The 26439-nt window shown below is 39.1% G+C and overlaps 1 protein-coding gene across 6 annotated transcripts in view; it reads right to left on the reverse strand.

Annotated features, from left to right (window-relative positions):
- Positions 1 to 26439, reverse strand: part of DDAH1 (dimethylarginine dimethylaminohydrolase 1) — a 137731-nt gene that overhangs the window by 19580 nt on the left and 91712 nt on the right. For 5 of the 6 annotated variants that reach the window (XM_040470829.1, XM_040470830.1, XM_040470834.1 and 2 more), the window contains 3 exons: positions 20402 to 20501; positions 13821 to 13894; positions 12874 to 12993 (listed from right to left, as the gene is read on the reverse strand). In XM_040470829.1, the coding sequence (XP_040326763.1) occupies positions 12874 to 12993; positions 13821 to 13894; positions 20402 to 20501 (294 nt within the window). Of the gene's footprint in view, positions 1 to 12873; positions 12994 to 13820; positions 13895 to 20401; positions 20502 to 24395; positions 24401 to 26439 lie in introns of all 6 variants that reach the window. The other variant, XM_040470835.1, reaches the window with a different exon arrangement.

Here is a 26439-nt window from a genome sequence, read left to right on the forward strand (position 1 = left end):
TTTAAAATAGGCCATGGGGCCCCCCCGTGAGTTTGCTGCAGTGTCTCAGCAGGCCTCCGTGCAATCAGGGAATTGTAGCTCCAGTGTAATTCACCCCTTGGTTATAGTTAGTGGTTCAGGGATGGGCAGACGCCCAATTCAGACTAATAAGAATGGACAAGATCTGAAGGAAGCGTCCTGACTTTTCTTTTTTTTTAATTTTTTTTTCAACGTTTATTTATTTTTGGGACAGAGAGAGACAGAGCATGAACGGGGGAGGGGCAGAGAGAGAGAGAGGGAGACACAGAATCGGAAACAGGCTCCAGGCTCTGAGCCATCAGCCCAGAGCCCGACGTGGGGCTCGAACTCACGGACCGAGAGATCGTGACCTGGCTGAAGTCGGATGCTTAACCGACTGCGCCACCCAGGAGCCCCGCGTCCTGACTTTTCTAAGAAGATTAATGTCTCTCTTCCTGAATACAGGTGAGCAAGCATGTAGTCAGAAAGCTGCTGGCAGTCACTGTGCTGCCCTGAATGGGAGCCAGCTTTATGGTGAAGTGCATCTGTGTAAGGTGAAGAAGAGAGACAAAAGAATCTGGTTCTTTGATGGCATCATTGAGCAGATCAATCAAACCTACTGTCAAGTCTGCATTACTTTAGAGCTACGGGGACCAATAAATCTCCGTTGTTTTGACAGCTTGAATTTTTCTCCTAATGCCTAATGAACACGAACAGCCTTCATCAATTAGGACTAAATTTGGCTATAATAGAAACTACCTGCTCTCCAAAGAGACTTTAAGGAGTTTATTTCTCTCTGATATGAGAGTTTTGAGGTTATAGTGTCATCAGGAGTCCAGGGTCCTTCTAGCTTTTTGCTCTGCCATACCTAGGATCTAGCCCTTGTCCTCGTGGTATAAAATAGCTGCTGGATGCTCCAACCATCACATCCCCTTTTCAAGCAGTAAAATTCAGGAAAGGGAAAAGGGTACAACTCTTCCCTTTCAGTCCAGATCCTGGATTTCACAGCCAGCACTTCTACTTTTATCTCATTGGTAATACTTAGTTTCATTGTTATAACTAGTACAAAGGAAGCTGAGAAATGACTATTCCAAGTGGCAATGTGCTCATTTAAAAGGAAGGATGGGATAAGAAGCTGGAAAAGGCCACTAGCTGAGAGTCATTGATTGATTCAGAAAGTAATACACATAGTTTTACCTTTCCATTATATATATTTTGATCTCTTGGGTGATTGACATACTACTTGAATTCGATTAAGTCAAAGTATCCAAGTCATCCCAGAAGGACAGACGATTATTGAAAAGCTTCCAGAGAGGCACAGTTACACCACTGGCCGTTTGTGCAGTGTTTTGCAGCAGTGCTTGGCGGATGGTAGATGCTTAATACACATTTGTTAAATGTTGAATGAATGAATAATCTTTTAGCAATGCATTTCAACATTTCAGTAACTATTAAAATACTCCTAAAGTCTCCAGAGGCAATTTCCTATAAGACACACTTACTCAGAGCTCAACCTTTAGTGAAGAGCAATGAAGAGTTGCCCATCAACACTTGTGCCATATCCTGTGCAATCAACACTGGTTACTGAATCTCTGACTTTAATCAGCTTTGGTTGCTCTCCAGAAGCCCTTCTCAAATTCTCCCTAACAAGCTGAAGGATGGGACCAAACTTCTTACCCAAACAGAGATCTGGGTTTCCTTCCTCCTTCCACTATTCCTACTTGAAGAATTTAGTATCATGTTTATTTTCAAGCCAGAGGATGGTAGGGCTCAGAAGAAATGTAGACTTTTCTATTCAAGTCTGATGGCCTTTATGCCTAATGAGAATTAGAACTTGCTTCTGATACATTGTTTTTAATAGGCAAGTGTTATCAACAGAGAGAAAGGCACCAGATGTAACACATGATATGTATCTTTTACTCTGTAAGCATCCCCCCCTAAAAAGATACATCATTTTAGAGAAAAGTTAGTTGTCCATAAGCATTTGTATTTCAATCATCTAGTGGAATTCTGCATTGTTTTCTTTCCCACGAGAGCTATTTCTCTGAAGTGCCAGTTATTTCTACTCAATGTGATATTATTCTGAATGATAGCAGGTGGCATTTTCTGTTCACTCTGTGGATTCCAGACAGAGCCAGTGTTTCTCACAGTGTGATCTGTGGATTACCTGCATCCAAATCATGCAGTGGTTCCTGGGCTCCATCCTCCTAGTCTTGCTGAATCAGAATTTCTCCTGGTGAACCTCAGGAATGTGACGTGCATTCAAATGTGCATTTTGGGTGATCCTTGGGCATACTAAAGTTTAAAACCCAGTAACTTAGACTTCTCAAATTAAATTAACATGATTTTCACACCGAAAAGGTATTATTACTGCTACTGATATTACAACTACATGTGAGCTATCTTGAGCTCTTATCACTTGCCAGAGTGTGGATGGAAAAACAAATGAGTGACTAGAAAATGTGCACGAGATGTAATAGATTCAACACCTTTCATTTAGCTTCCAATTGCCATTTTTTGGTTTTTATTTTATTTATTTATTTTTTTTTTTTGGTTGAACTCTGTATGATGAGTCACCTGTGGATTTGTGGTCACAGATTTGAACTTAATTCCACTTCAGAAAGAGATTAAAAGGGAATGGCTGTTGTAACATATTTCCAAAGCTTCCTTTTTTAACATCTGCAGACAGATAGTGTTTGAGTAATAGTGGGCCTCAACTGCAGCATCCAGTGATCATAAATGAAAAGTAAATTTAGAAATATTCTTTTTCTTTCCCAGAGAGAGAGCGAGAGAGCGAGAGAGAGAAAGAGAGACACAGAGAGAGTGTGTATGTGCACACACATGCATGTTGGGGAGAAGCAGAGGGAGAAGGAGAGAGAAAATCCCAAGCAGGCTCCATGCCTAGCACAGAGCCCAATGTGCGGCTGGACCCCATGACCATGAGATCATTACCTGAACCGTAATCAAGAGCCAGATGCCCAACCAACTAAACCCTCCACGTGCCCCAGATCTAGAAATATTCTTACAGATTGCTGGACTAATATGACATTTTGAAAGATAAAAATAAGGAGAGAGAGTGATTTTTAATAGCACTAGAAACACTAGTGGAATGGTTTTGCAGGAAGGTGGTGGCAAATTTAATTTGTTTCTCTTGCATGTCATTATTTCAAAGGATGGCCTAATTCTGTATTGTATGAGGTGGTATGGATGGTTTCCTTAGAGGCTGGAGAATAATTCGTGGTTAACATGTCACTTCTAATTTAGGGTCTATATTTTACCATATGCTTTATTAACCTTCAGCCAAGCAATAGGATACTCATTAACACCTAAGGCATGTAATACATGTGATTTCCACAGAGAAACAGTAACCTAAAACTCAACCATCCTCCCTACTAGCTCAACTGATACATTTCCTAATCCCTTCAACATTAAGGGTACTGGTGTTGGCATGGTCCAGAGTATCACATAGGCCGTGCTGTGATGCATCATTTCAGCCTGTGACACAGAAATCATCCTGTTTTTTTTTTTTTTTTTTCAAAGGAGGGGGCCAGTCTCTTGCCAACTCACTTCAGCCAAAAAAACAACAGGACACTGCTGGAGATGGAGGGCATGTAAATATTGAAGTGATTTTTTTGGTGTGCCTTGAGAGTGAGTAGATAAAGATAAAAAAATAAATAAATGGAAAAGAGTAAAGGACAGAGACTCCAAATTTGGATGAGCCACAGACTGCTGCCAATGGAAAGTGAAATGGGAGCCAACCCCGTTAGTGTCTTACGAGCTTAGACATCGGATGTCTACCCGAGCCACTGTCAGTTGAATATGTCTGAGTATAGCTCAGTTCCCAATATGTGAATCTAGGTCAGTGAAATCCAGCAACATACTTCTGCCCACTGATCTTCTATAGTTTGTTCCTGCGTGGAAGGGGAGGACTGAGTTCATGGTCCTCATGATAGGTCCTCCCAGATAGGGAGAACTGGAACTCTTTTCCCAAAATTCCACCAAAGTCACCCATCTGGTAGTCATTTCTGAAGTCATTTTGTTCATCATTGTCCCCTAGGACCTAGTACAATGCCTGGTACAGAGTAGGAGTTCTATAAATATCTGTCAAAGTGCTGATCGGCTCCTTTTTTCTCCCATGCTCCTCACATCCCTCAGTCACAGTGTTCTATTACTTTTCCAAATGGAACTCAGCTTCTGTACAGCCCTTTCTATTTTCACGGCTATTTCCCTCGTCCAGACCTCCTCTTCTTTATTTCTGGACTGTGTGATGGCACTGAAGTAATTTTATTCCTCCTAATCTTTATCCCTGTTAAATCATCACAGGCATACTGCCAGATAGATTTTTCTGAAACACCACCTTCAGCTTTTACACCTCTGCGAAAAACTCTGAGTGCCTCCCCACAGCCTGCAGGTAAGAAATCCCTCACTCTTTGACTTCTGGACCAGCCCCAATTTATGTCTGGAAACTTAACTTTCTTTCCCTGCACCCAGCCCTTGCTCCAGCCATTGTCTATGGATCATAAAATAGACATTTCCCTAGGTGTCCTGTTCGTAATAACCACTCCTTCTCTATGGCAGGCTTGCTGTTCATTCTGGTCTACTCAGACTTTGACTCCTACCTCCTGTGATCACTCCCCCCTTAGTACTCCCATCCTCTCTATGAGGACCCTGTACTTATTACTCATTTATCTTATGTTACACTGTGACAGCATTTATATCTTCATGTCCCGTCCTATATCTTCAATCAGGCTGGAGGGACCTTGAGGGCAGAGACTGTTTCTCACTCATCTCAGTGTCCCCTGTGTGTGGGGAAGTATCTTTCATATAGTTGCTGCTCAATAAAGAGTTGCTGGAAGCTCATCCAGCAATAGGAAGCTCAAGCTTCAAGCTCAGCTGTGACTCTTTTCCTCTGCCCCGGTTTTATTTTTTCAATTGTCTTTTTTTTTTTTTAAACAATTTTTTTTAACGTTTATTCATTTTTGAGACAGAAAGAGACAGAGCATGAATGGGGAGGGTCAGAGAGAGGGAGACACAGAATCGGAAACAGGCTCCAGGCTCTGAGCTGTCAGCACAGAGCTGACAGCACAGAGCTGTCAGCACAGCACAGACCGCGAGATCACGACCTGAGCCGAAGTCAGCCGCTTAACTGACTGAGCCACCCAGGCGCCCCTTCAATTGTCTTTAAAGAAGCCTTTCTGCAAAAGGGACAGTAACAAGCGCTTTTGGGAGCTTCACCTTTTTTTCCTATTAGATTTTTATGTATAAATTACAAAATGATGTTTGTTAGATATCCAATTTGATAGTTGGATGCCATTGATGCCTCCTCAAAGAAAGATGGAATTAGGTTGGAGTCTGCTGTGGTTTTCTATCCTCAAACAGGCATGAAGATATTCAGCTAAGCACAAGTCTTCAATCATCCACAGCCATCGAAAGAACAATGTCACAGTGATCAAAGAGTCTACAGTCAACCCACTTTGGAACTATCCCTGTTCTGGTGCTACTTTTTGCCAGGTGTTTGCACATCCACATGTTCAAGACACAGTCCTTTACCCTGAAATTTCCAATGGAAAAGAATGAAGCTCTCATTCTCTAGTGAGGCTGATTCAACTTTGTTTAGAATGAGATTGAGTACAGGAGACAGGGGTCACCCATGGGGAGAGTTGGTGGCAGAGCCAGAATGACAACCCATGGATTACCCAAGATAACAAAGTTATCTGCTTAGTTCTCATAGCCATTTTGGACCTTTGGACAACTATGCTTCTTTACTAGAATCAACATATGATTATTTATTTATTTTAATGCTTATTTTTTTTTTTTTGAGAGAGAGAGTATCAGTGGGGTGGGGCAGAGAGACAGGAGGACAGAGCATCCAAAGCAGGCTCCAGGCTGATAGCAGAGAGCCCAATGTGGGGCTAGAATTCAAGAACCTAGAGATCATGCCCTGAGCTGAAGTTGGACGCTCAACCGACTGAGCCAACCCAGGTGTCCCAACATACTATTATTTTCAAAGGTACATTCTTTAATATCAGTAATGGTGTGTGAAGTTTAACCTTTTTGCCTCTTTGGCACAAAACTTCACACCTTGAGATCAGGTCCTGTTAGATGTGTGTGTGTGTGTGTGTGTGTGTGTGTGTGTGTGTGTGTGTTGGGGGAGGGGGTATGGAAACGTGAGTCAAATGCAAATATCCTGCCCTCAGAAAATGATAACAGCGATTTTTTGGTCACTTGGAATATTTTAATAAGGAATTTTAGCATGCCAAATGGATTAAATATTGGCATTCAAGCTATTGCCCAGTTAGGTGTTATATTTTAAGTTATGCAATGTTGAACTCCAGGCAGCAAAAAGGTAAGGAGTTTCTAGCTTTTGATGGCTTTAATCATGACACTTTCTCTACTTTTATTGCTACGCAGAATGCATACTTTTGCACCTACAATGCATAGTGGCTGGATTCTTCAGGTGTGTGTTATTCAGGATTCTAAGCTAGGTGCTTTTGGAAGTTGCAGAAATCCATGAGGGCAGTGTGGCTCTCAACTTCATCTGTGCTCCTAGATCATCTGTGGAGCTTTTCAAAAATGCAGATGCTGGGGCTTGAACCCAGACCCAGAATTTAGGGTTCTCTGGGATAGGTCCAGGGCAGTGTGTTTTCAGAAAGTTCCACAGGTGGTTTTAAACCACACTTCTCATTAGAAAACACTCATTTAAAGTCACTTAGGCCTTTTCTTTTGTAAGCAAGAGTCTTGGATTCAAAGGCCCATTCAGAGGACATTTGTTCGGTCACACAACAGATGCTTGATTTCCCCCTATAACATCCCATAAAGTCTATTGAGTATTTTTTGATGTCCCATCGTATAATGGACAGAATAAATGGTCCTTTAAATGTAATTTCTTCCTCTGAAATTTTCCTGAAACCTCAAGAGAATAAAACCCTATTATTATTCCCTTTCTCCTACTTGGCTAATTTTGCCTTCTTCCTGCCTTGGAACTAGTGCTGAAATTCAGCATGGCTGTTTTGGTCTCACAGCTTCAGATTATTTATGGCCCTATCATGCCAAAGTATTTTATTTTGGCCACCCCAGCCTTGTTGGCATACAGCTCTGGGAATATCGTCAGATAAGGCAACCGCTGCCAGGAAAAAAGCATAAACAGTTGTTACAAACTCAGAGGCGATTTGGTTTTCTGTTAATTTCTTAATTCAGACATGGTAGATTTTTTTTTTAAAGTCATTGTTTTGTGGGTCTCATGAATACAACTAGAACAGACAACCAAATAAGAAGACTAAATTAAACCTACAATGGGACTGTCAGCATTTATTTCACAGAAGAGACCCAAAGTGGGAAATCTTGTGGCTACACACCATAATTCCCTGTGACAACAACAACTAGAAATGCAAAGTCTTTATTTTTCCATTTCAATCACCCTGTTGATACTAGTTAGGTCTCATTCTGTCTTTTGGTTTTTGCTATTTGTTGTTCCAGTTATCATCAAAGGAAATTCCAGGCAATAAAAAAACATACAAAATCCAAACACATTAAGGGTTTTTCCATTTCTTTCTTTATGTGACCATCTATAAAATAACATGGACATTTTTGGACAAAAACTCAATGCTGACGCTGAGTCAAAACGAGAGGAAATACTGTCTGAGTGACCTCTGTTATATAGTTAGTCATTCAAAAGAAAAAACATGCTTCGTGCTATGGAATTTAAATTCTCTGCGAAGCAGCCCATGTCCTCATTCAAGAAATGTTACAAATGCAGTTAGTTATTTCAGGAAGTAGATAAGAAACCAAAAGACATTTCCATCAAGATACGTTATGAGCATCTTAATTTAAAATTACAAGTCTACTGGATTTCCACTTACTATATTTCAGCTCCATTTACATGACAAGGACCAAAAAAAGGAGTGGTGAACTCATAATTCTTTTCTTACCACATCCTTTTAGTACTTCTATCAAAAGCATTTAAAAATAATAATTTGTTGTGATACAAAAGAATGGAATTTTAATTTTAAAAAAGGCCAATAAACAAAATTGTAGATGCCAAAAGGAGCAAATAACTGGTTTCCCTGAGGGGTTAGGAAGGTGAGAGCACTCCACTTGCTGCCTGGCCAGCAGATGGCACAGCCCCCCCAGCTTGTCAGTTCCATGGGGCTTCCCGGTTTGAGCTTCCTCATCTCCCTAGTTTTGGGAAAACTTCAGCTAAATGTCACCCTCCCTCTTACTCTGCCTCCCTCCCTTTGTCTTTCCTTCCTTTCTCCACTCCCCCCCCCCTTAATTGACTGGAGGACTGAATGCCACCAAGGAGACGGAGTTAAAAATCAATATAGTGAGTCCCTCGAGAGGGCAGGAATTACAGTCTGTCCTCCTATGACAGAGACCATGTAATTAATCCAGGTTCCTGGAAAGCAAGTCGATTTTGGAATGGATCTAGAAAAAAAAAAATGGATGAGATGTGGCACAAATCTACTTGTTGTCATGTCTTTGCCTCCCCAACTTTATTGAGGTATAACTGACAAAACTTGTATATATTTAAGGTGTATAAGGGCTGCGGGGAGGGAAAATGGGAAGATGTTGCTCAAGGGGTATGAAGTTTGTCTTTTTTTTCTTCATTAATAAAATAAAAAACAAGCTTGTCTGCAGGAAAGACAGGAATCATGTAGCAGGTAAAGTAAGGGTTTAAGGGTTAGACCCAGATTTTGGAAAATTACTTTATGTAACTTAATTTCAGCCCACTTCCAATAATACATTATATACATAATTATGTAACTTTAAAAATTATAAATACAAAATAGCCCACTGGACCACAACTCCCTTACCTCTTAAAGTTTTGTCTTTTGTTTAACTTTAAATGAATGAAATAATAGAATACGTATTTTTTGGTGATTGAATTCTCTTGCAGTTAGAAGGGCAGGATGAAGGTATAATTGTCCAAAGGCATGAGCAGAATTATGGAAAGTATGGGGAAAACACTATAAAATGGACACGTTGCTCTAAAGATGAATTTTGCTTAGATAATAGTATTTCAAGGGTAAAACTTGATGTTAAATGTCTTTAGGTATTTGTTCAAATCAACCTAACCTCCAGCACCTTGGCCATATCAACAGGAAAATGCAGTAATAATATATCCTTTTTTCCTTCCTTTCATTAAATATACTCTGTGTTAAATGTGTATTAAATGTGCCCTGTATTAAATGTGTTCTGGCTTTTTAGCAGAGAGTTGCTCAAGTCTTCCTAGACTGATGATTTCATTTAAATATACAATGCACACACTGTTAAATCTACTACAACCTAGACAGATATGATGACTATCTCCATAAGATCTCACTTCATTAACCAAAATTGATTGCAACCCATTACAAAGTGTTTCAAATGCAATAAGTCTAACCAGAAACCCTTGGGCTCTCAGCTTTGCATGAATATGTAAGAAATAGTTTTCTGGCTCTGAAGGAGGCAAGTATTCCACAAGCAGTGACAGATGTGGGAAGTATTCAAGCTCTCAGTGTGTGGCACAGGAAGGCATGATTCACCTGTTTAAGTGTTATGCCCTTCAACGAGATGCCCAAATGGCCACAGGCTTCTCTACAGAGACATCAAGATTTGCAAGGGAAAAACAGACATCTGGGACCAAACTCACATCTTTCCTGATGGGTCAGATCCTGGACACTGCAGCAAAAAAAATGGGAAGAGATAGTGGGTAGTTGGAGAGAGGAAAGGAGAAAGAGGAAGCCTAGCCAGAATAATTTTAAGGCAAAATAATTGGGAAAAGTTTTCCAATTGAAAAAGAACAGGTATAGAGTGAGGTGGGCAACTGGGAGGAAGAAAATTAAGGCCCAGGAAATCTGATTCCAAAACCGTGAGATCGTATTCAAAATGTTTTATTTCATCAGATCTCAGTATTTTCACCTGTCAAATGGAAAAAAATATGTGTTCACTATGTGCAAATGATCTATTTGTTTCTATCTATTTGTCTTTCTGCCTATCTATGTCAGTACTGATATCTCCAAATTAGTAGTAGGACTTGCCACACTATCAATTTTATTGACTTTTCTAATACAGAAGCCAAAACTGTTCTCAAATAAATAAACAGTTGAGTTCACTAAATCTGAATTTCACCAACCCACCTAGTTCCGACCTGAGAACATGCCTGCATGGAGATCTCACTATTCTTACTTTGTCCATCTGCTTTCACTACAAATAAGAGAATCTTTTTGATGCTAGAAACATGGCAGGTAGGCATTAGTCAACTCTACAGGCCTGTGGCTTAGGAAGCACATTTGCTGATGGAAAACATGATCTCCAAAGAGTGAATGCCTTTCTAGTGAGGATTATTTATAGCTTCTGACACAGAAGGTTTCAAGTATAGAGTGAGCATCATTATTAACACTAACTCAAATAGACTCTACAGGAAGGAGGACTGTAAAGTCCACATAGGAGGCCCTTAAAAGATGTGACCTTAGAAGACTTGACTTGACAATGGGAAGGGAAAGATGAAGGGAGAAAAAAAAGGTGGTGAGTTACTAAGGCATACAATGGGACTTGGGGCTTGGCTTTCTTTTCCCAGGTTATCAGTGGTCCTCTTTTTGGATTGCAAGGTCTTTCCCCTTCATCTTTTTTTTTTTTTTTTTTCAAAAGGAATGCTGGTTCAACATCTCTAAAGCAATACAAACCCTTCTCTTCAGAAGCCCATGTTCAAAAGCCATGTTTCATGGAGAAAAGCTCATCTTCTTCCTCACTTTTAAGTCCCTATTTCTTCAGACTTCATCTGCTCCATCCAGTTGTATCTCCCGGAGCTCACAGGAAAACTCTTCATTGGTTAGACTAGTTTGTATGTGTCTGGCTCAGTCTTTACTTATACTGTGTCCCCACCTGAAACACTGTCTCACTGAATCCCGCCCTGCCAAATCCTTTAAGACCCACATCTAGGCCCATTTTTGTCTGTGAAGTTTTCTCCCAATATCTAGGCTTCAAGGAGCTCCATCCTGTGAAAGCAGTCAGGACTACTTCATAGAATGCTTTGTTAGTTAGCCATAATTGTATTATTTCTTAATTTGTTAGATGTTTGCTTCTCCAGACTATTTGAGTAAGTGACCTATCTGAATTAGGGGCCAAGCTACTTGAGTTAGGGATCTAGTCTACCCAGAATGGCAGATGGGGCTACTTTTTGTAATTTGTCTACCCAGAAGAGGTTCCTTCTGCTAATTAACACAAGAGCACAGTATAAACCAGTTTCAGCCCTCTCTCTCCCTTATACTCAATTTCAGACATGTGCTGACCAACCCAGCTGCCATGGATAAACACCACAGTTAGACCCTGAGGAGAAAAATAATCTTCCTAGATCCTTTGAGTGATACCATCCATCAAATACTTTCTTTCAAGGCACCACCTTCTTTATGTGTAAAGTTGACATAGCCATCCAGATGAAGCAGAACAAAAAAGGGAGCATAGAAAAAGCCACCAAGTTCAAGTTCTGAGGCAGGTTGTTTAGCAACAATTGTTAAAGTCCTAGAAATACAATCAAAGATATGGTATGAGAAAAGGAAGATGGAAAGGTGAAGAAGCTGCAGAAAATGCAGGGGGAAAATTCAGTAAATGGCAGGCAATGATTTCTTCTGAGACAAACTGCGCCAAGTCTAGCACTCAGGTAGACAAGTAAAGACCTAAAAGGGCACAAAAATTAATTGTGCACCTTGGGGCACAGACTTCCTCTCTTTGCCTGAGAAGAACTTCTCTCTTTAGTCCTTCAGTAAATCATGAGGAGGGGGTGGTAATGCCAGCCCACCATTTAGTGCTAGCCTCGGGGCCTGGGGTGAGTCATTTGATCTAGTTTTCATCTGCAAAATGGAGATACTATCGCCTCTCTCACTTATTTATTCATCCATTAACCTGATTTTTATTAAGGGCCCACCATGGACCAAGCACGAAGGAGAACAATAGTGAGCAAAACAGACATAGTCTTTGCCCTGAAAGAGCGTCCAGATGATCTTACGGGGCTGTTACAGAGAAGGAACGGGTCTTTGGACTATAAAGCACTGTAGCAGTGGAAGGTTTTCTTCATTATCAATGACTTCCACTATTGACCTAGCTGTGTGATTTGGGCAAATCACAATTTTTCTGTGCTTTCCTATTCTCGCCTGTGAAATGAGACAAATTCCTGTCCTAAAATTTAAGTGTTCTAAATGCAAACAAAGAAGTTATGGTTTTTATGTACTTCCCAATCGTGCCTTTCTAAAAGATCATTATCAAATATTTCAGACATACAAAAGGGTAAGAATAATAGAACAACCCCTTGTGTACCAACTATCTTACTTAGGAAAAGTGCTACTGGCTGCATGCCTTCCTTTTTCCAGGAGGAAATAACTGTGATGAGTTTGGTATTTTTTTTTATTTTAATTGTTTTTAATGTTTACTTATTTTTGGGAGAGGAAGAGAGACAAAGCATGAGTGGGGAAAGAGCAGAGAGAGAGAGGGAGACACAGAATCCAAAGCAGGCTCCAGGCTTTGCACTGACAGCAGAGAGCCTGACACAGGGCTCGAACTCACAGACGGTGAGATCATGACCTGAGCCGAAGTCGGAGGCTTAAACGACTGAGCCACCCAGACGCCCTGAGTTTGGTATTTCTTATTCTGTCTGAATCACGGCCTTCCTAGGAAACCTGGTGGATGAGTAAGAATGGTTCACCAGTGATGAGTTCTTCCAACACTTAGGTGTTGCTGGTTCTCAATGAATCTGAGGTCACGATAGTATATCTGAGAAAGTTCCAGTACCAGCCTATTCTCTTCCCCCCAATCCTGCTTGCTGCCCGCCCAGTAGACAGAATTAGAAAAAAAACATGTGGTAGGCATTGCCTGTTGCATTAAGAAGCATAGTTTTGTTTCTACCTTTAGGGCCTTCTGTGCAGATTCACTGGATCCAATTGCGATTAGGTTAGGCCCAGCCATGCTGCAGAAACTCTTCAAATGCAAAGCATCAGCCACCGGGACTGTGGAGACTGCATAGTCCTATGCGTATAATAGAAACAAGCAGTTTGGCATTGCAGAATAATTCTAAAACCGATTTAAACCTGCCCCAAATATGCCTATTTCTAAAGAGGGTGCCAGGGGCCCTGAATATCTGGAAGAAGAACTGGGACCTGTAGGCTTTGGTATTGCCAATTAAATAAAGACTACTTTTAAGAAGAAAGTGCAGAGACTTCTCTCTCAGATGTGTGACTGTGTCAACACCTAGCTTTGCTGCTTGATCTACGGAGTGGGCTACTCTGGAAGGATATGTCTGAAAATCCTGTGCAAACTAGAACCTCACACCCTCAAGATGGAAAGAGCTTCTTGGGGGTTATATCCCTTCCTAAGCCGTCTGGTGAGTCAATCTATTAATAATCAATAGAGTAAAGGGACCATAAGAGGAGGTATGTGCAATATCTAGCACAGCTTCCAGCACATAATAGGTACCCGAGTACAAGTGATCCTTGATTCCAATCCGAAAAATCTACACTTCATGTTAGAGTTAGCTGGGTCCCCAGAATTTTTTTGAAGTCATTTATTGTGCCAGGAAATCTGCCAGGTGGTTGCATGATTATACACTGAGAGAAAACAGAAGACGTCCATGATAACTTTGTCTTTTGTGGCTATGGTAGCCCAATGCAGCTTATTTATTGAGAAATTTGAATTTGATAACTCTTAAAACTTCTAGCAAATGTACAAATATTAGGCATTATTTTGCAAAGCTGGTGACATATAGATACCATTATTCATGACATACTGATTCAATGTGTCTATGAATATTTATTAAATAATTACTGTATGCTGGGCATAAATTATCCTTTACCTACCTTAAAAGTATCAGCCAAGATTTCAGCACCTCGTTGATTTGTCCTTTTGGAAAGGCCCACAAAAAATTCTCTGCCTATAATAAATGTCATGGAACATAGTGAGTATGTGGCACCAGTGACGGCACACTATTTCTTTATCTGTAAATAATGACCTTAAAGCACCACACAGTTCTTTCCTATCACAGAAGGCAGCTCTGCTTGTACTCTGACCCCTGCTCTCTTTACACTAAACTGATTTCAAACCACAGTAAAACCTTGGATTGCAAGAAGCTTGTTCTGCCAAGTGTTCTGTAAGATGAGCAAACATTTCTAATAAATTTTAATTTGATAAACTAGTGATGTCTTGCAATATGAGCAGTACAAGACGCCGAATGTCATGATCGCAACTGAGCCAATGGTTCTCGAAATTCCCTTTGATATACAAGTGCTTTGGATTATAAGCATGTTTCCAGAACGAATTATGCTTGCAAACCCATATTGTCCTTAGAAAAACCTTTTTCAAATTCACAGATGTGGAAAGTAGAACAGTGGCTGCCAGAAGTTGAGGGGAGGAGGAACTAGGAAGTCAGTGTTTAACGGCTGTGAAGTTCCAGTCTGGGAAGGTGAAAAAGTGCTGGAGATGGATGGTGGTGATGGTTGCAACACACTGTGGATGTACTTAATGTCTCTGAGCTGTCCACTTAAAAATAGCTAAATGGCAAATTTTATATTATGTATATTTTACCACAACAAAAGAATAAAATTTTCACTTAGGAAATAATAGAATTAAACATATTAATGTGTAATAAAAAATTAAGTAATAGCAATGGAATGTGAGGAATGCTTCCTTCCCCTCCCCCCACCCCCAATTAATAATTCTAGGAATTTGTGATGAAGTCGGATTCCCTGTCTTATAATGATGATGTAAAGGCTGAAGAAACTATCTGGGTAAAGCAAGTTTAGGGCTGACTGGTCTTCAGGTCTGACTTCTAAGAGATGTCCTTAAAACTTTTATCTTTCGTTTCAAATCAAAATGCCTATCTACAAAGTACTACAGTTTAGGAGAATGGAACGTTCTACTTATTTGGCTTTTCTGAAATTCCATAAATATTCTTCTCAGAAGGCAAAATCCTAAATAACAATGGTCTCCAACTTAGAGGCAAGCAAACAATTATTGTAGATTGCATTAGGCAATATATAATTGTGGGGGTTTTTAATCTTCCTGAATACTTTGAAAAAGAATTATACATAATATGTGAAAAAATATTCAAATTGAAATCAGTATATAGTTTGATCCAGAACATTAGGGTAAAGTATAAGAAGAGAAACCATGTAAAAAGAATTGCTTGATAGACTTTATAATGTTACAACTTTAATCCTCATGATGTCCTTATAAAATAGGTAAATGACATAGGTCAAATGATGTTATGACAAGTTAATGGCTTATTCTGTTGGAAGGTGGGAAGATTCCTTGGTGGTATACTGACATGTATTTTTTGGTTTGTTTGTTCGTTTTTGTAATGGTATGTTTATGTTGTCCCTTGAGAAAAGTCACTACATACAAATCAAAACTTAACTAAGGGAAAGGGTCTTTTATTTGACAAAAGTATTACTCACTTTACTAAAAAAGTCAGCTGAAATTTAAAAAGCAAATTTCTTTAATTCTTTTAAGACAAAAATAGATTTATAAATTAGATTTATACACAATTTTTAGGAAAAACATCTAACGGATTAAGCAAATTTAAACAAATTTATAATGGGGCTTGCATACTATTTCTATTTTAAAAGACTGAGGTAGCAAAGTACAAAGAAAAGCAAACTTGTCTCTTTAAAAAGTAAGTTGGACTTCTGTTTTTAGCAGTATGGTAGACTATATCCCCTACATGGCCTTTCTGATGTTAAGTAATAACTTCTAGAACTGCAAGATTTAAAAAAAAAATTTGTTGTTGTCGTTACGTTTCTTATGTCATCTTTTTTTCTGTATCAACTCACCCTCTCACCTTATTCTTTTACAGAAGAAGCCAGGTCATTTGTCCTATTGATGATCCTACAGCCTGGATTCGGCTGGTTGCTTCCTCGTGTATCATCTAACATGAAAATGTTCCTTTATCCTTTGTATTTTCAGTAAACTGATAGTTTCATGTAGATGCTTAATTAGATCCTTGTTCAAAAGATTTTTTTTTGGATAGGACTACTTCTGAGGTGGGGCTGCACTATTGCAGCACATCATGAGGCACATGACTGACTGCCACGTTTTCAGTGATACTAGAATAATCTGTGTGTTCCAGTGGTATTTTGGAAAGGCCAACAAAAAATTCTCTGCTTAATAAATGTCAGCCTGATTCCTACATTATAAAGTTCTCCGTCAAGCTCTCATATAAAGGTTTTAACATCGTGTGACCATCATTACACAGATCCATTAGTTTATTAGGAATCTACATTTACGGGCTAGAATTCTAAAAAGAAAAACTTTCTTAGCCAAGTATTTGGTTTACTTGAAATAGAATGCATAAAGGAAACACAGCTAAATGCTTGAATCTTTCCTTCCCTTATGAACTATCAGGGTAATGAGTTGGGTGTCCCTGCAACTTGCAATAATGATCGATACGTTTTTTAAAGAACACAAATGAGTAAAAGAATAAATCGTAATGGAAATCAGAAAACATTTAAAACTTAATGATAGCAAATATATATAAAAACAGGAAGGATTCCGCTAAAGCAGTACTTGAAAGTTACTTGAAAGTTACAACAGCTTTAACTACTTGCATTAAAGATGAGAAAAGTTTCAAAATTAAGGAGACAAAGTTCTAGCTTGAAATATAAGAAAGAAAGAACAGAATAAAAACAAAGAAATTTGAAGGAAGGAATTAAAGATAGAAACAGGAAGAGAAAAAGAAATATACAAGAAAGAGGATTCAACAAAACCCCAAATTGGTTCTTTGAAAAGATTAATGAAATCAACAGATCCCAGACACAAAAGAAAAAAGAGAAGGCACAAATAAACATTATGAATGAAAAGGGGACATAGCTATAGTGCTATGAAGCTTAAAACAGATAGTAAGAAGATATGAATAAGTTTATACCCAACATTTTGAGAAGTTAGATAAAAACAAAGTATTAGAAAACAGAACTCTCGAAAACTGACTCAGAAAACCCTCAACAGTCATGCAATCATGTGAGGAACTAAATCAGTTTAAAATCTCCCGACAGAGAAAACTAGGGCCTGTTTCTAGGTAAGTTCTACCAAAGTTCAAGGAATGAACAATTCGCATAGTACTGAACCTAGGGAATGGAAACACAGGAAATATTCCCAATACATGTTGTGAGGTTAAGATAACTCTTTTACCAAAGCCAGACAAAGATAGCAAGCAAGAAAAATCACAGGTCACAGAAACAAAAGTCTTGAAAAAAAAAATTAACAAACTAAATCCAACATTGTAGTAAAAAGAGAATATATCACAATGGAGTTTGACTTCACCCCAGGGATGCAAGACTGACCAATATCAGAAAATTAATTAGTGCAATTAATCACATCAGTAGATGCAAGAAAAAAAATCACACACATTTCACTGGAGTAAAAAGTTTATCACCTGAAACTCCATTTCTAGTTGTTTACTTGAGAGAAACTCTTATACACGTTCCCAGGAGACACACACAAGAATGTACATAGCAGCACTGAAGACAACAGACAAAAACTGGAAAACACTCAAATATACATCAGCAGTAAAATGAATAAATTCATCGTGATGTAGTTTTTCCATGGCATACCATATAGCAGTGAAGACACTAGCTACACACACCAAGTTGAATCAAAAACACACAAATCACAGAATAGTTCCTATAGCAGGACTCTAATCATACAAACCTGTAAGACAAGCAAAACAAAGAGAAAAAAAAAAAAAAAAAAGAGAGGAGGAGTGGGGTTCCTATGGTCCTGGCAATTTCTTAAGCCAGGTGGCAGGCACCGGGTGCTCATTTTATCATTAGTCTTTAAGTTGTACATAAACATTTATAACTCTTCTTTAGTTGCTCCATATTCCATAAAAATAGAAAAATAAAAGTAGAGGTAAGTTCATGATTATTTAAGAGAAATAGGATTGAAGTAATTTCTTCCAGTAGCTGCTTGCCTGACTGACAAGATTCTCAGCAGAACTGGAGTGGGAAAGGTGCTTTCCTTCTGTCCATTTCTTGATCAGTTGTGGGTTTTTTTTTGTTTGTTTTTTAGTTCCTTGTTTTTTTCTTTAATTTTTATTTGAAAGAGAGAGAGAGAGAGAGAGAGAGCGTGCGCAGGGAAGAGGGGAGAGACAGAGGGAGAGAGAGAGAGAGAGGGAGAGGGAGAGAGAGGGGGCAGGGGGAATGCCAAGCAGGCTCCACACCAGCATGGAGACTGACACAGGGCTCCATCCTGGAACCCTGGGATCATGACCTGAGCTGAAATCAAGTGTCACCCAGGCACCCTTCAATCAATTGTTAATGAAACTCTGAGTTACAGAAGGAAGAGGACCCAGAAAATGTGGAAAGTGCTACCTGACTCTGCTGAATCCAAAAATTGAAGGGCACCTGGGTGGCTCAGTCAGCTAAGTGTCCGACTCTTGGTTTCAGCTCAAGTCATGATCTCATGGTTTGTGAGGTTGGGCTCTGTGCTGGCAGCACAGGGCCTGCTTGGGATTCTCTCACTCTCTGTCCCTCTCTCTGCCCTTCTCTTGCTCATGCTCTCTCTCAAAATAAATAAACTTAAAAAAATGTTTAAAATGCCAAATTTCATGTTATATATATTTTACCACAATTTAAAAAAGGAAAAACTAATTGAAAGGTAGGAAATAGAAGGCAGGACCAGACATCAGGTGTAAATGAGGTGCCAAGCAGATAAAGATCTAATATCCCAACAGGATCTCCGTTTTGAATAAAATAACTTTCAAGATATTAACTTAAGGATTGAATGTTACCAAAAAAGTGCTTACAGATAGTGATAGAGGCAAGCCTCAATGCTTAGGTGCTTTGTTAGAAGTTGGGGCAAAAACGTTAAGGTTGAAATGCTGTGGAAAGACCTCTGACCAGAGGAAGAGGTTCTTGGCATAAACTGTGCCATTACACTGAGAAAATTTCAGGGAATCTGTTCAGTTCAGCTGGTGAGATAACTAGGTGGCTGTGAGCACAGCTTGTTTCAAAGCATACTTCAAATATTATCAGTACCTGCTTACACATTATTTATTATATGGCTGTGTTCTGGTAAAGAAGAGTTTTATTGCAAGAAGTGTGATTTACACATCTAGCTGCTCACAAAAGCCTATTTTCTAAGAGAAACAGGCTGTTGTTCTGTGCTGCCAAAAAGAATGAAAGTGCCGTCAATGGGAGGCACAAAGAATATTCTCAGGGGAACTTACTAGGCAGATTCGAAAGAATGCCTGAGTCTGCTCAGACATGGCCAGAGGTGAGAATGTGGCATAGGCCTCCTTGACCCCCTTTTCTGTATTCTTATGGCTCAATGGGTGTACATACAATGCCCCAGAGGCAGTGGTAGCACAGGTTGTGCAGTGCACAACTCCAGGGGGTACTATGCATAAGCTTGTGATGAGAAAGGTGCCCCCTGGAGCTCAGCAACACAGTGGCTCCACCTAAAGGTATGTGACACTGAGCAAAGAACTCCTTAAATGTCACAGGATAAATACCTCTTCTCCAAGAAAATTCATTGTATCAAAATATAATACAAAATATTATCTTTGCATTAAAATGAAGATGGCTATATTTTGCCTATATACAAGGGGTTCAATATAAAATTCATATCAGCTAAAACCTTAGACTTCTGAGAAACTTCATGCTTTCAGTGGGGCACCTGGGCTACATTCCCAAGGAACCAGTCCTTGCTGGTAGGGATCCATCTGTGAAACAGGTATTTATTCTCTGACATTCAAGTGAAAGTAAACTCTCACTATAAGTTACAAATTGTCAGTTTAAGTAGAATCAATCTGGGGATCCAAATTTTAGCACATGACTTTTGCAAAACAATAATACGATCATAAAAGAGTTAGAAAGATTAAATGCTACAATTACTGTTTTTTTTAGCAGCCATATTATACCCACTATAAAAACTGATTCTAGTTAGATCAATAATAGTATTAGCTGTTTATACTTGGCTGAGTTCTGCTATTATTCATCTGGCACTGAAGCCAAATCAATTTACACTGAAAATTACTTAAATTCATCTTGCTGTCCAGGAAGAAAATTATGTGTAAATGACACATCTTGAATTAAGAATCTTTTAAATACAAACCAGATATTATATCACAATGCAAAACAATGCACCCTGTAGAATGTAGTAGATGCAACCTATGAAGTGATAGGTACACCCTGATAACATTTTTGTAAAAAATATGCAAATACTACATGCATATAAAGGTCCTAAAAGGACATACACCCAAATGTTGGATGAAAGGTCATTTTTGTTTTTTTTTTTTTTCTCTTTTGTGCTTTCCTGTATTTTCCAGCTTCTCTGCATTTGGCATTTTTACTTTGGTAATTAAAAAAAACCTATAGTTAAACAAGTGAATACAAGCCAGGTATCAGAAATAGTTTTGGATAGGAGAAAGTAAGGACTAGGATACCTGTGAATAAGACATCTCCACCATCTAAGGTTGCGTTTTCATCTTTCATCTCTACTAGATTGAGCTGAAGTTTTTCTAACGTTTCTTTCATCATGTCAACCTGTTGAAAATAAAGTGATTCAGATTAATATTCTACCATTTTCTGACAAGAAAACAAATCACCTAAAACTTATGAATGCTGAATCATGCTCCCATGTGCACGCACTCACACACATAAACCCTTGCGAATATATGAATATAGGTAGTATAGTTTGGACCAGCCATGACCAAAGAGAAGAAATTATCTATTGTAAGAGAAATTATTGTAAGAGAAGAAATTATCTATTAGAAATTGTCCAATTTGTCTCTGTCTAGTCTATGCTCACGTCAGTATTATAGCCCCTTTTTCTTTTGGAGGCCGACTAGTTAGGACATATGAGTCAAAAAAGGTAGAAGGCAACACCCAATCCTCAAATTCTTGCCAGAAAGTACAAGATTTAATTTTAAATCTTAAGTCAGTCAGTCAGTCAGTTAGTAAGTCAGTCAGAATTGCATACACACAGAGTAATATATGGAAGAAATATTAATGACAATAACCAGTAACTTGAAATCTCAGCCCACAGGATAGTCATTATTTTCTATTCAAATATTTTCTAAAATGTCAGAACATCTAAGACTACTCTGTAAATCTGAACTGTTAGTTAAATTTAACCTATGTTCCTAGAGGTGATTAACACATACAATAATTGCAATCAAACCAAAGCATAGTTGAAAATGAATTTTAGGGGCTTTCTATGATTCCAGGGTATAGTTTAAAGCAGAGATATTCTGAGCTGAGTTAGGGAATACTTCTAAGTGAGGTTTATTTTAATGCAAGAAAAAAAATTAAGGCATAACAAATGCCCTTTGAAGTTCACAGTTTAATTCAAGTCTTTCCAGCTGCTCAACAATTTTTAGAAAATGTTTACTTCTTTGAGAGAGAGAGAGAGAGAGAGAATGAGTGGGGGAGGGCAGAGAGAGAGGGAGACAGAGAATCCCAAGCAGGCTCCCTGCTGTCAGCACAGAGCTGGACCTGGGGCTTGAACCCATGAACCGTGAGATAATGACTTGAGCTGAAATCAAGAGTCGGATGCTTAACCAGCTGAGTCACCCAGCCACCCCTCAACAAAGCAATTCAAGTATTTCTGAAGGTCTGTATAACCTTTAACATGGTAAAGACATATGTCGAGACAACATGAATGGGGCTAATGGAAAAACAAGAGATCCCATGACACTGAGAGAAGCAGGTAGTCCTGCCAAAATTCAGCATGCCCAGGACACAGAGTGAATTGTCAATGAAGAATTTAGGAGACACAACTACAGCAGTGTAACTTCTAAAGTAATAAAAATATGGGGATATTCTGACAACAAGCCTGACATTCATGCAGTCAAGAAAAAAAGAGGATACAAATTAAAATAAATATATCATCTCATCCCTGTGCTGGAACTCATGTAAAAATTCCACAAACCAGAGTGACTCAGAACAATAAAAAATTATTTCCATGGACAAACGGTCTTAATGTTGTAATAAACACATCTAGTGTTCTCTTTTAACAGGAGAATAGGTTTTTCTATGTAACAGGAAGGAGAATCATGGCTGTAGCATAAAAAAAGAAGCCGAATAACAATTACCAGGGCTTGCTGGGCTACAGTGAACCCAAGAAAACACACAACTGTTTCCTTTTGGCATCTGCCTCTGGGTCTATGGAAAATTCTCTGAGCTTGAAGAGAGGTCAAGAGAATGAAGCAGCTATTGTTACATTTTGTCTCTCTTATGATGCTACTGCTTCTACTATAACTTAACATTTCAAAGATTACTAGGAATACAGCAATTACATGTATTTTTCTGAAAAATGTATATGTAATATCAACTCAGGAACTTTATTCAATTCTTAAGAGTTTAAAGAGAACAGAAGTAGGGAGGCTAATATATATCAGTTTCAGAAACACTGTATTTCTTTAAAAGTCCTGTGTCTTTCAAATTAAAGTTTTAGAGGATAAAATGCTTGTGGTTTCTTAAAAGTTAAAACAGCTGCACCAACATGAGAAAACTGGCTTTTGCGCAAGGCCAGTACTTTATTTTTTTCTCCTTAAATATTCAGTCACATCTATATAAACAAAGTCGTCAGGATACAAACATTGATGATACCATATTACTTTCAGAGTTAAGGGTATGGACAAGTTAAAAAATTTATTAAATGTTAAGTAAATGGTTCTGAGAATCATAGAGCCATATGGCATCAAATCGGCAATGCTAACTCCAGCGAAGTTTCTGGAGAAGAAACGAGAGGCTGAACCCAGAGGCTGTCGACTGAGAACTGCAAACTCTTGGCATCATGGTTCCACAAAGCAATCTTGGAGGCAAACAAGGCCCAGTATTGCCGTGACACAGAGACCCATAGCAAGCCAGTTATTCAGGCAGTTAGCACACTAAATATAGCTATAGAAGTGGGAAGTTTTGCAGGAAAAGATCCAAACCATGAGCCTTCAAAGAAACTGCCCATTCTGTGGTTACATAGCCATGGTTAATGTTGACTTAATTAACTTTCAGGAGGAAAAAAAAAAAAAAACAACTAAACAGCACACCCACCTTTTACTGAGATGCTAACCTTGCAGGGTGGAACTTAGTGTTACTCAGGGTGGAGAGAAACTGTCAGACAAACAGTATTAATTCTAAAGGTTGAGCTGAATAGGTCATTTTCACCCATGAAATTGGAAATAAAAGGGTAAATCAGAGAAACAACTTTAATTTAAAATCTAACTACGTTATTGTCATACTCCAAAGATTTACACGAACTTTCTTCCTCCCCTTTACACTCTGCGTGTACTTGGTTTCATTCTTTTACTTTGTACTCCCATTTCTTTTTTTTTTTTTTTTCAACGTTTATTTATTTTTGGGACAGAGAGAGACAGAGCATGAACGGGGGAGGGGCAGAGAGAGAGGGAGACACAGAATCGGAAACAGGCTCCAGGCTCTGAGCCATCAGCCCAGAGCCCGACGCGGGGCTCGAACTCACGGACCGCGAGATCGTGACCTGGCTGAAGTCAGACGCTTAACCGACTGCGCCACCCAGGTGCCCCTGTACTCCCATTTCTTCTTGCCCCCTTTTGGCTCCTCCTACCCTTTGATTCGCTATAGATACCTTCTCTGACCACAGAGAGGTTCAGATCACCTCTACGGCTTCCAACCATTCAACCCACATGTCTTCCTCAAAGCTGGTACTAGTTTTGAGGTCATTATCTTCTCCTTCTTTTCTTAGTGCCCTCTCTGCCTCCCTTTCCTTCTCTCTCTCTCTTTTTTTGGAGTACTCATGTCATCATGGGGTGACACAAGTCACAGGCACTTCATAGTGTAGTGTTATGATCAAGGGCCTGCAATTCAAATCCCAGCTCAGCTACTTATTAGCCAGTGATAGCTTGTTTAATTTTTGAGCCTCAGTTTTCTCATCTTTAAAATGGGTGGTTGGTCATAATAGTACCAATCCCCTAGGCTCCTCCTGATGATTAAATACATGTAACGCACTGGGCACACTATAATTGCTCAATGACTATTAGATGCGAATTTTATTATTTTGGTGAATATCAGCTTATGTGGACCGAGTGACACATACTTGTACTATGAAACTGACGCACAAAAGGAAGCTGTTGCTTTTTCTTACATTTGTACAGATTTCTTATGTTTCACCCCATGACAGATTCCACCTGCTTTCCAGTGAATTAAAATGACACGTGTTTTCTGCAAAGCCAACGTAAAGTTAAAGCACATACACTGAAGACACATTTAAATCTGAATCATTCCAGTTTAATTTCTTTCCAGGTCCTGGAAGCTGTCAGGCTATGTGGTAGCTTTCTTGTCTAATCTCTGCTTTAAAACCGCCCCGCTGGATGCACTAGATAAGGCGGTAAGTGGACCTGTCTGCTAAGCTGCCCCACAGGACTCAAAGGGGCATCAGCCAAGATGATACAGAATGATGACAGTTCCTGAAGACATGACTACTCTAAAGGACTCAATCGAAAGAACTCCCAATCCTTCTCAATGCCTGGTCCCTTTTCTTACCCTTTGTGTTCTACTCTCTTACCTTCTTTCATGGCCCTCATTTCTGTTCCCTCATGTGTCCTTCATGTTTACATCATCTTCCTGTCTTCTCATCTTATTCCTTTTGGGTTCTCATGGTGAATGGAAAGAACTGGGGATTTGAACTCAGGCTCTACCACTTATTAGGTATGCAACTTGGGACGAATTATACTTCCTGAGCCTCAGTTTTCTAATCTGCAAATTGGATAGTGCTTCCACTCTAACAGGAATTATGTAACAAATAAGCTAATATATACTGCCTGGCACACTGTGGTCAAAACCAGTAGCTGCTGATGTTATTGTTTTGCCCTAAATTAACTCAGTGCTTGGTTTGGATTCTGGCCACCTTTCAAAAAGAAATAAAAGATACAAATATACCATTTGATCCCAACTCTTCTTGCAAAATTTCCCCCAAATACAAAATACTAAAATAATTATAAAACCTTACACATTTTATTGGGAATTTATACTCCCAATAGCTTGTAAGAGCACTGTCATTAGTTCAGTATTCTTTACGTAGATGCCAATATTTTCACGTTGGCCCTGTCCAAAGTTGCTTTTGTTGCCTATTTTCAACAATGACCACTCTGATGTTTCATATCTTCCATTTGGATGTGGTGAATGTGCTCACAAGGCCTGATGAACAGTTTTGTGCTGCAGTCCCACTAAGAGTCTGCACCGACCTGTCTGCCAAGCTGCTTTCCTTTAGCTGCTCTGCTCAGTGGGGTGCCAGATGTTACGACCACGAATGAGGACACTGGCATTGGCTTGTCTGTGGCCAACATAACTCGGTTCCCCCCAGATCTGCCATGTGCTAGGAGCTGTGCTATCACCACTAGGTTTTCAGTGCCCATTTCAATGTTCCAAGTACTCATCGTATTATAAGAGCTTTAAAATTACACTGTCATCCTATTCACACTCTTATCTAGCTCTTAAGAGCTGAATAGCAGCAACATAGCTTTGTTGGTAGTCATAGATAATGCTGAGGAAGCCACTCAAGAAGCTGATGTGATGCCTCTATCATGTCAAGGCACAGCTGGCTTGAAACTTGTTGATACATCAAAGTTACACTGTGTTGTCCCTGGTCACACTCAAAAGGTCACATTCCATTTGTTTATGCCACTTTAATGTTCTTTGTCAATCAGCACATCTTTGATCCTGTGGCCACTTGGACTAGTGTACATTTGGCTGATTTTATAACAATACTTCAAGTCTCTATCATACTTTTATATATCTTTTCTCAGTCAACATTTCAGTTCAGCAAACTTTTAGTAGATGCCAACTTTTTTTTTTTTTTTTTTTTAACCTGGCTACAAATATTTAAACACCAAACCATAGTCCCTGTTCCTGGGAAGTTAACAAGCCAGCAGAGCAGATATACCTTATGAATATATAGTGATAATAAAATGAAATATTTGTTGTGATGCTCACAATAACTTGAAAAGGAAGTAAGGGCAGGCATCAGTATACCCATTTTACATATGAGTAAACTAAGGCTAAAGGAAGTTGACTGACTTGCTGAGTCAAGCTTTCTGAGCCCATGCTCCTGTTTGTGTTCCTATTCACTGCACTGTGTGATTATGATTTTCCCGAAGCCTCCACACAAAGCACAGCCCACATCAGAAATGAAGCTCATGCCTTCTGTTTTCCAACTTTGTACACTCAAGTCCACTTGGTATTACAAGATCCTATTTAAGAGGATCCAGATTCCATGACCTCTTCATTTCAGAGATGGGTGACATTTCTGTATACTAGGGTATTAGAATGCTAAGGTGCAGTACAATTAAAACACTAAGTAATATGAACAGAATGTATAAACCACATCGGAAATGTTCACCAATGACAGCCTACATATTAATTACCACCCTTCAACTTTGGGATGCCTGAGGTTTGTTCAGTGGTTTATTCCTTAACTTTCCCACGTGTGCTAATTAAATTACTAAAA

This window comes from Herpailurus yagouaroundi, unplaced genomic scaffold (genome assembly GCF_014898765.1).
Source record: "Herpailurus yagouaroundi ecotype Mexico unplaced genomic scaffold, PumYag 77, whole genome shotgun sequence".
NCBI lineage: Eukaryota > Metazoa > Chordata > Mammalia > Carnivora > Felidae > Herpailurus > Herpailurus yagouaroundi.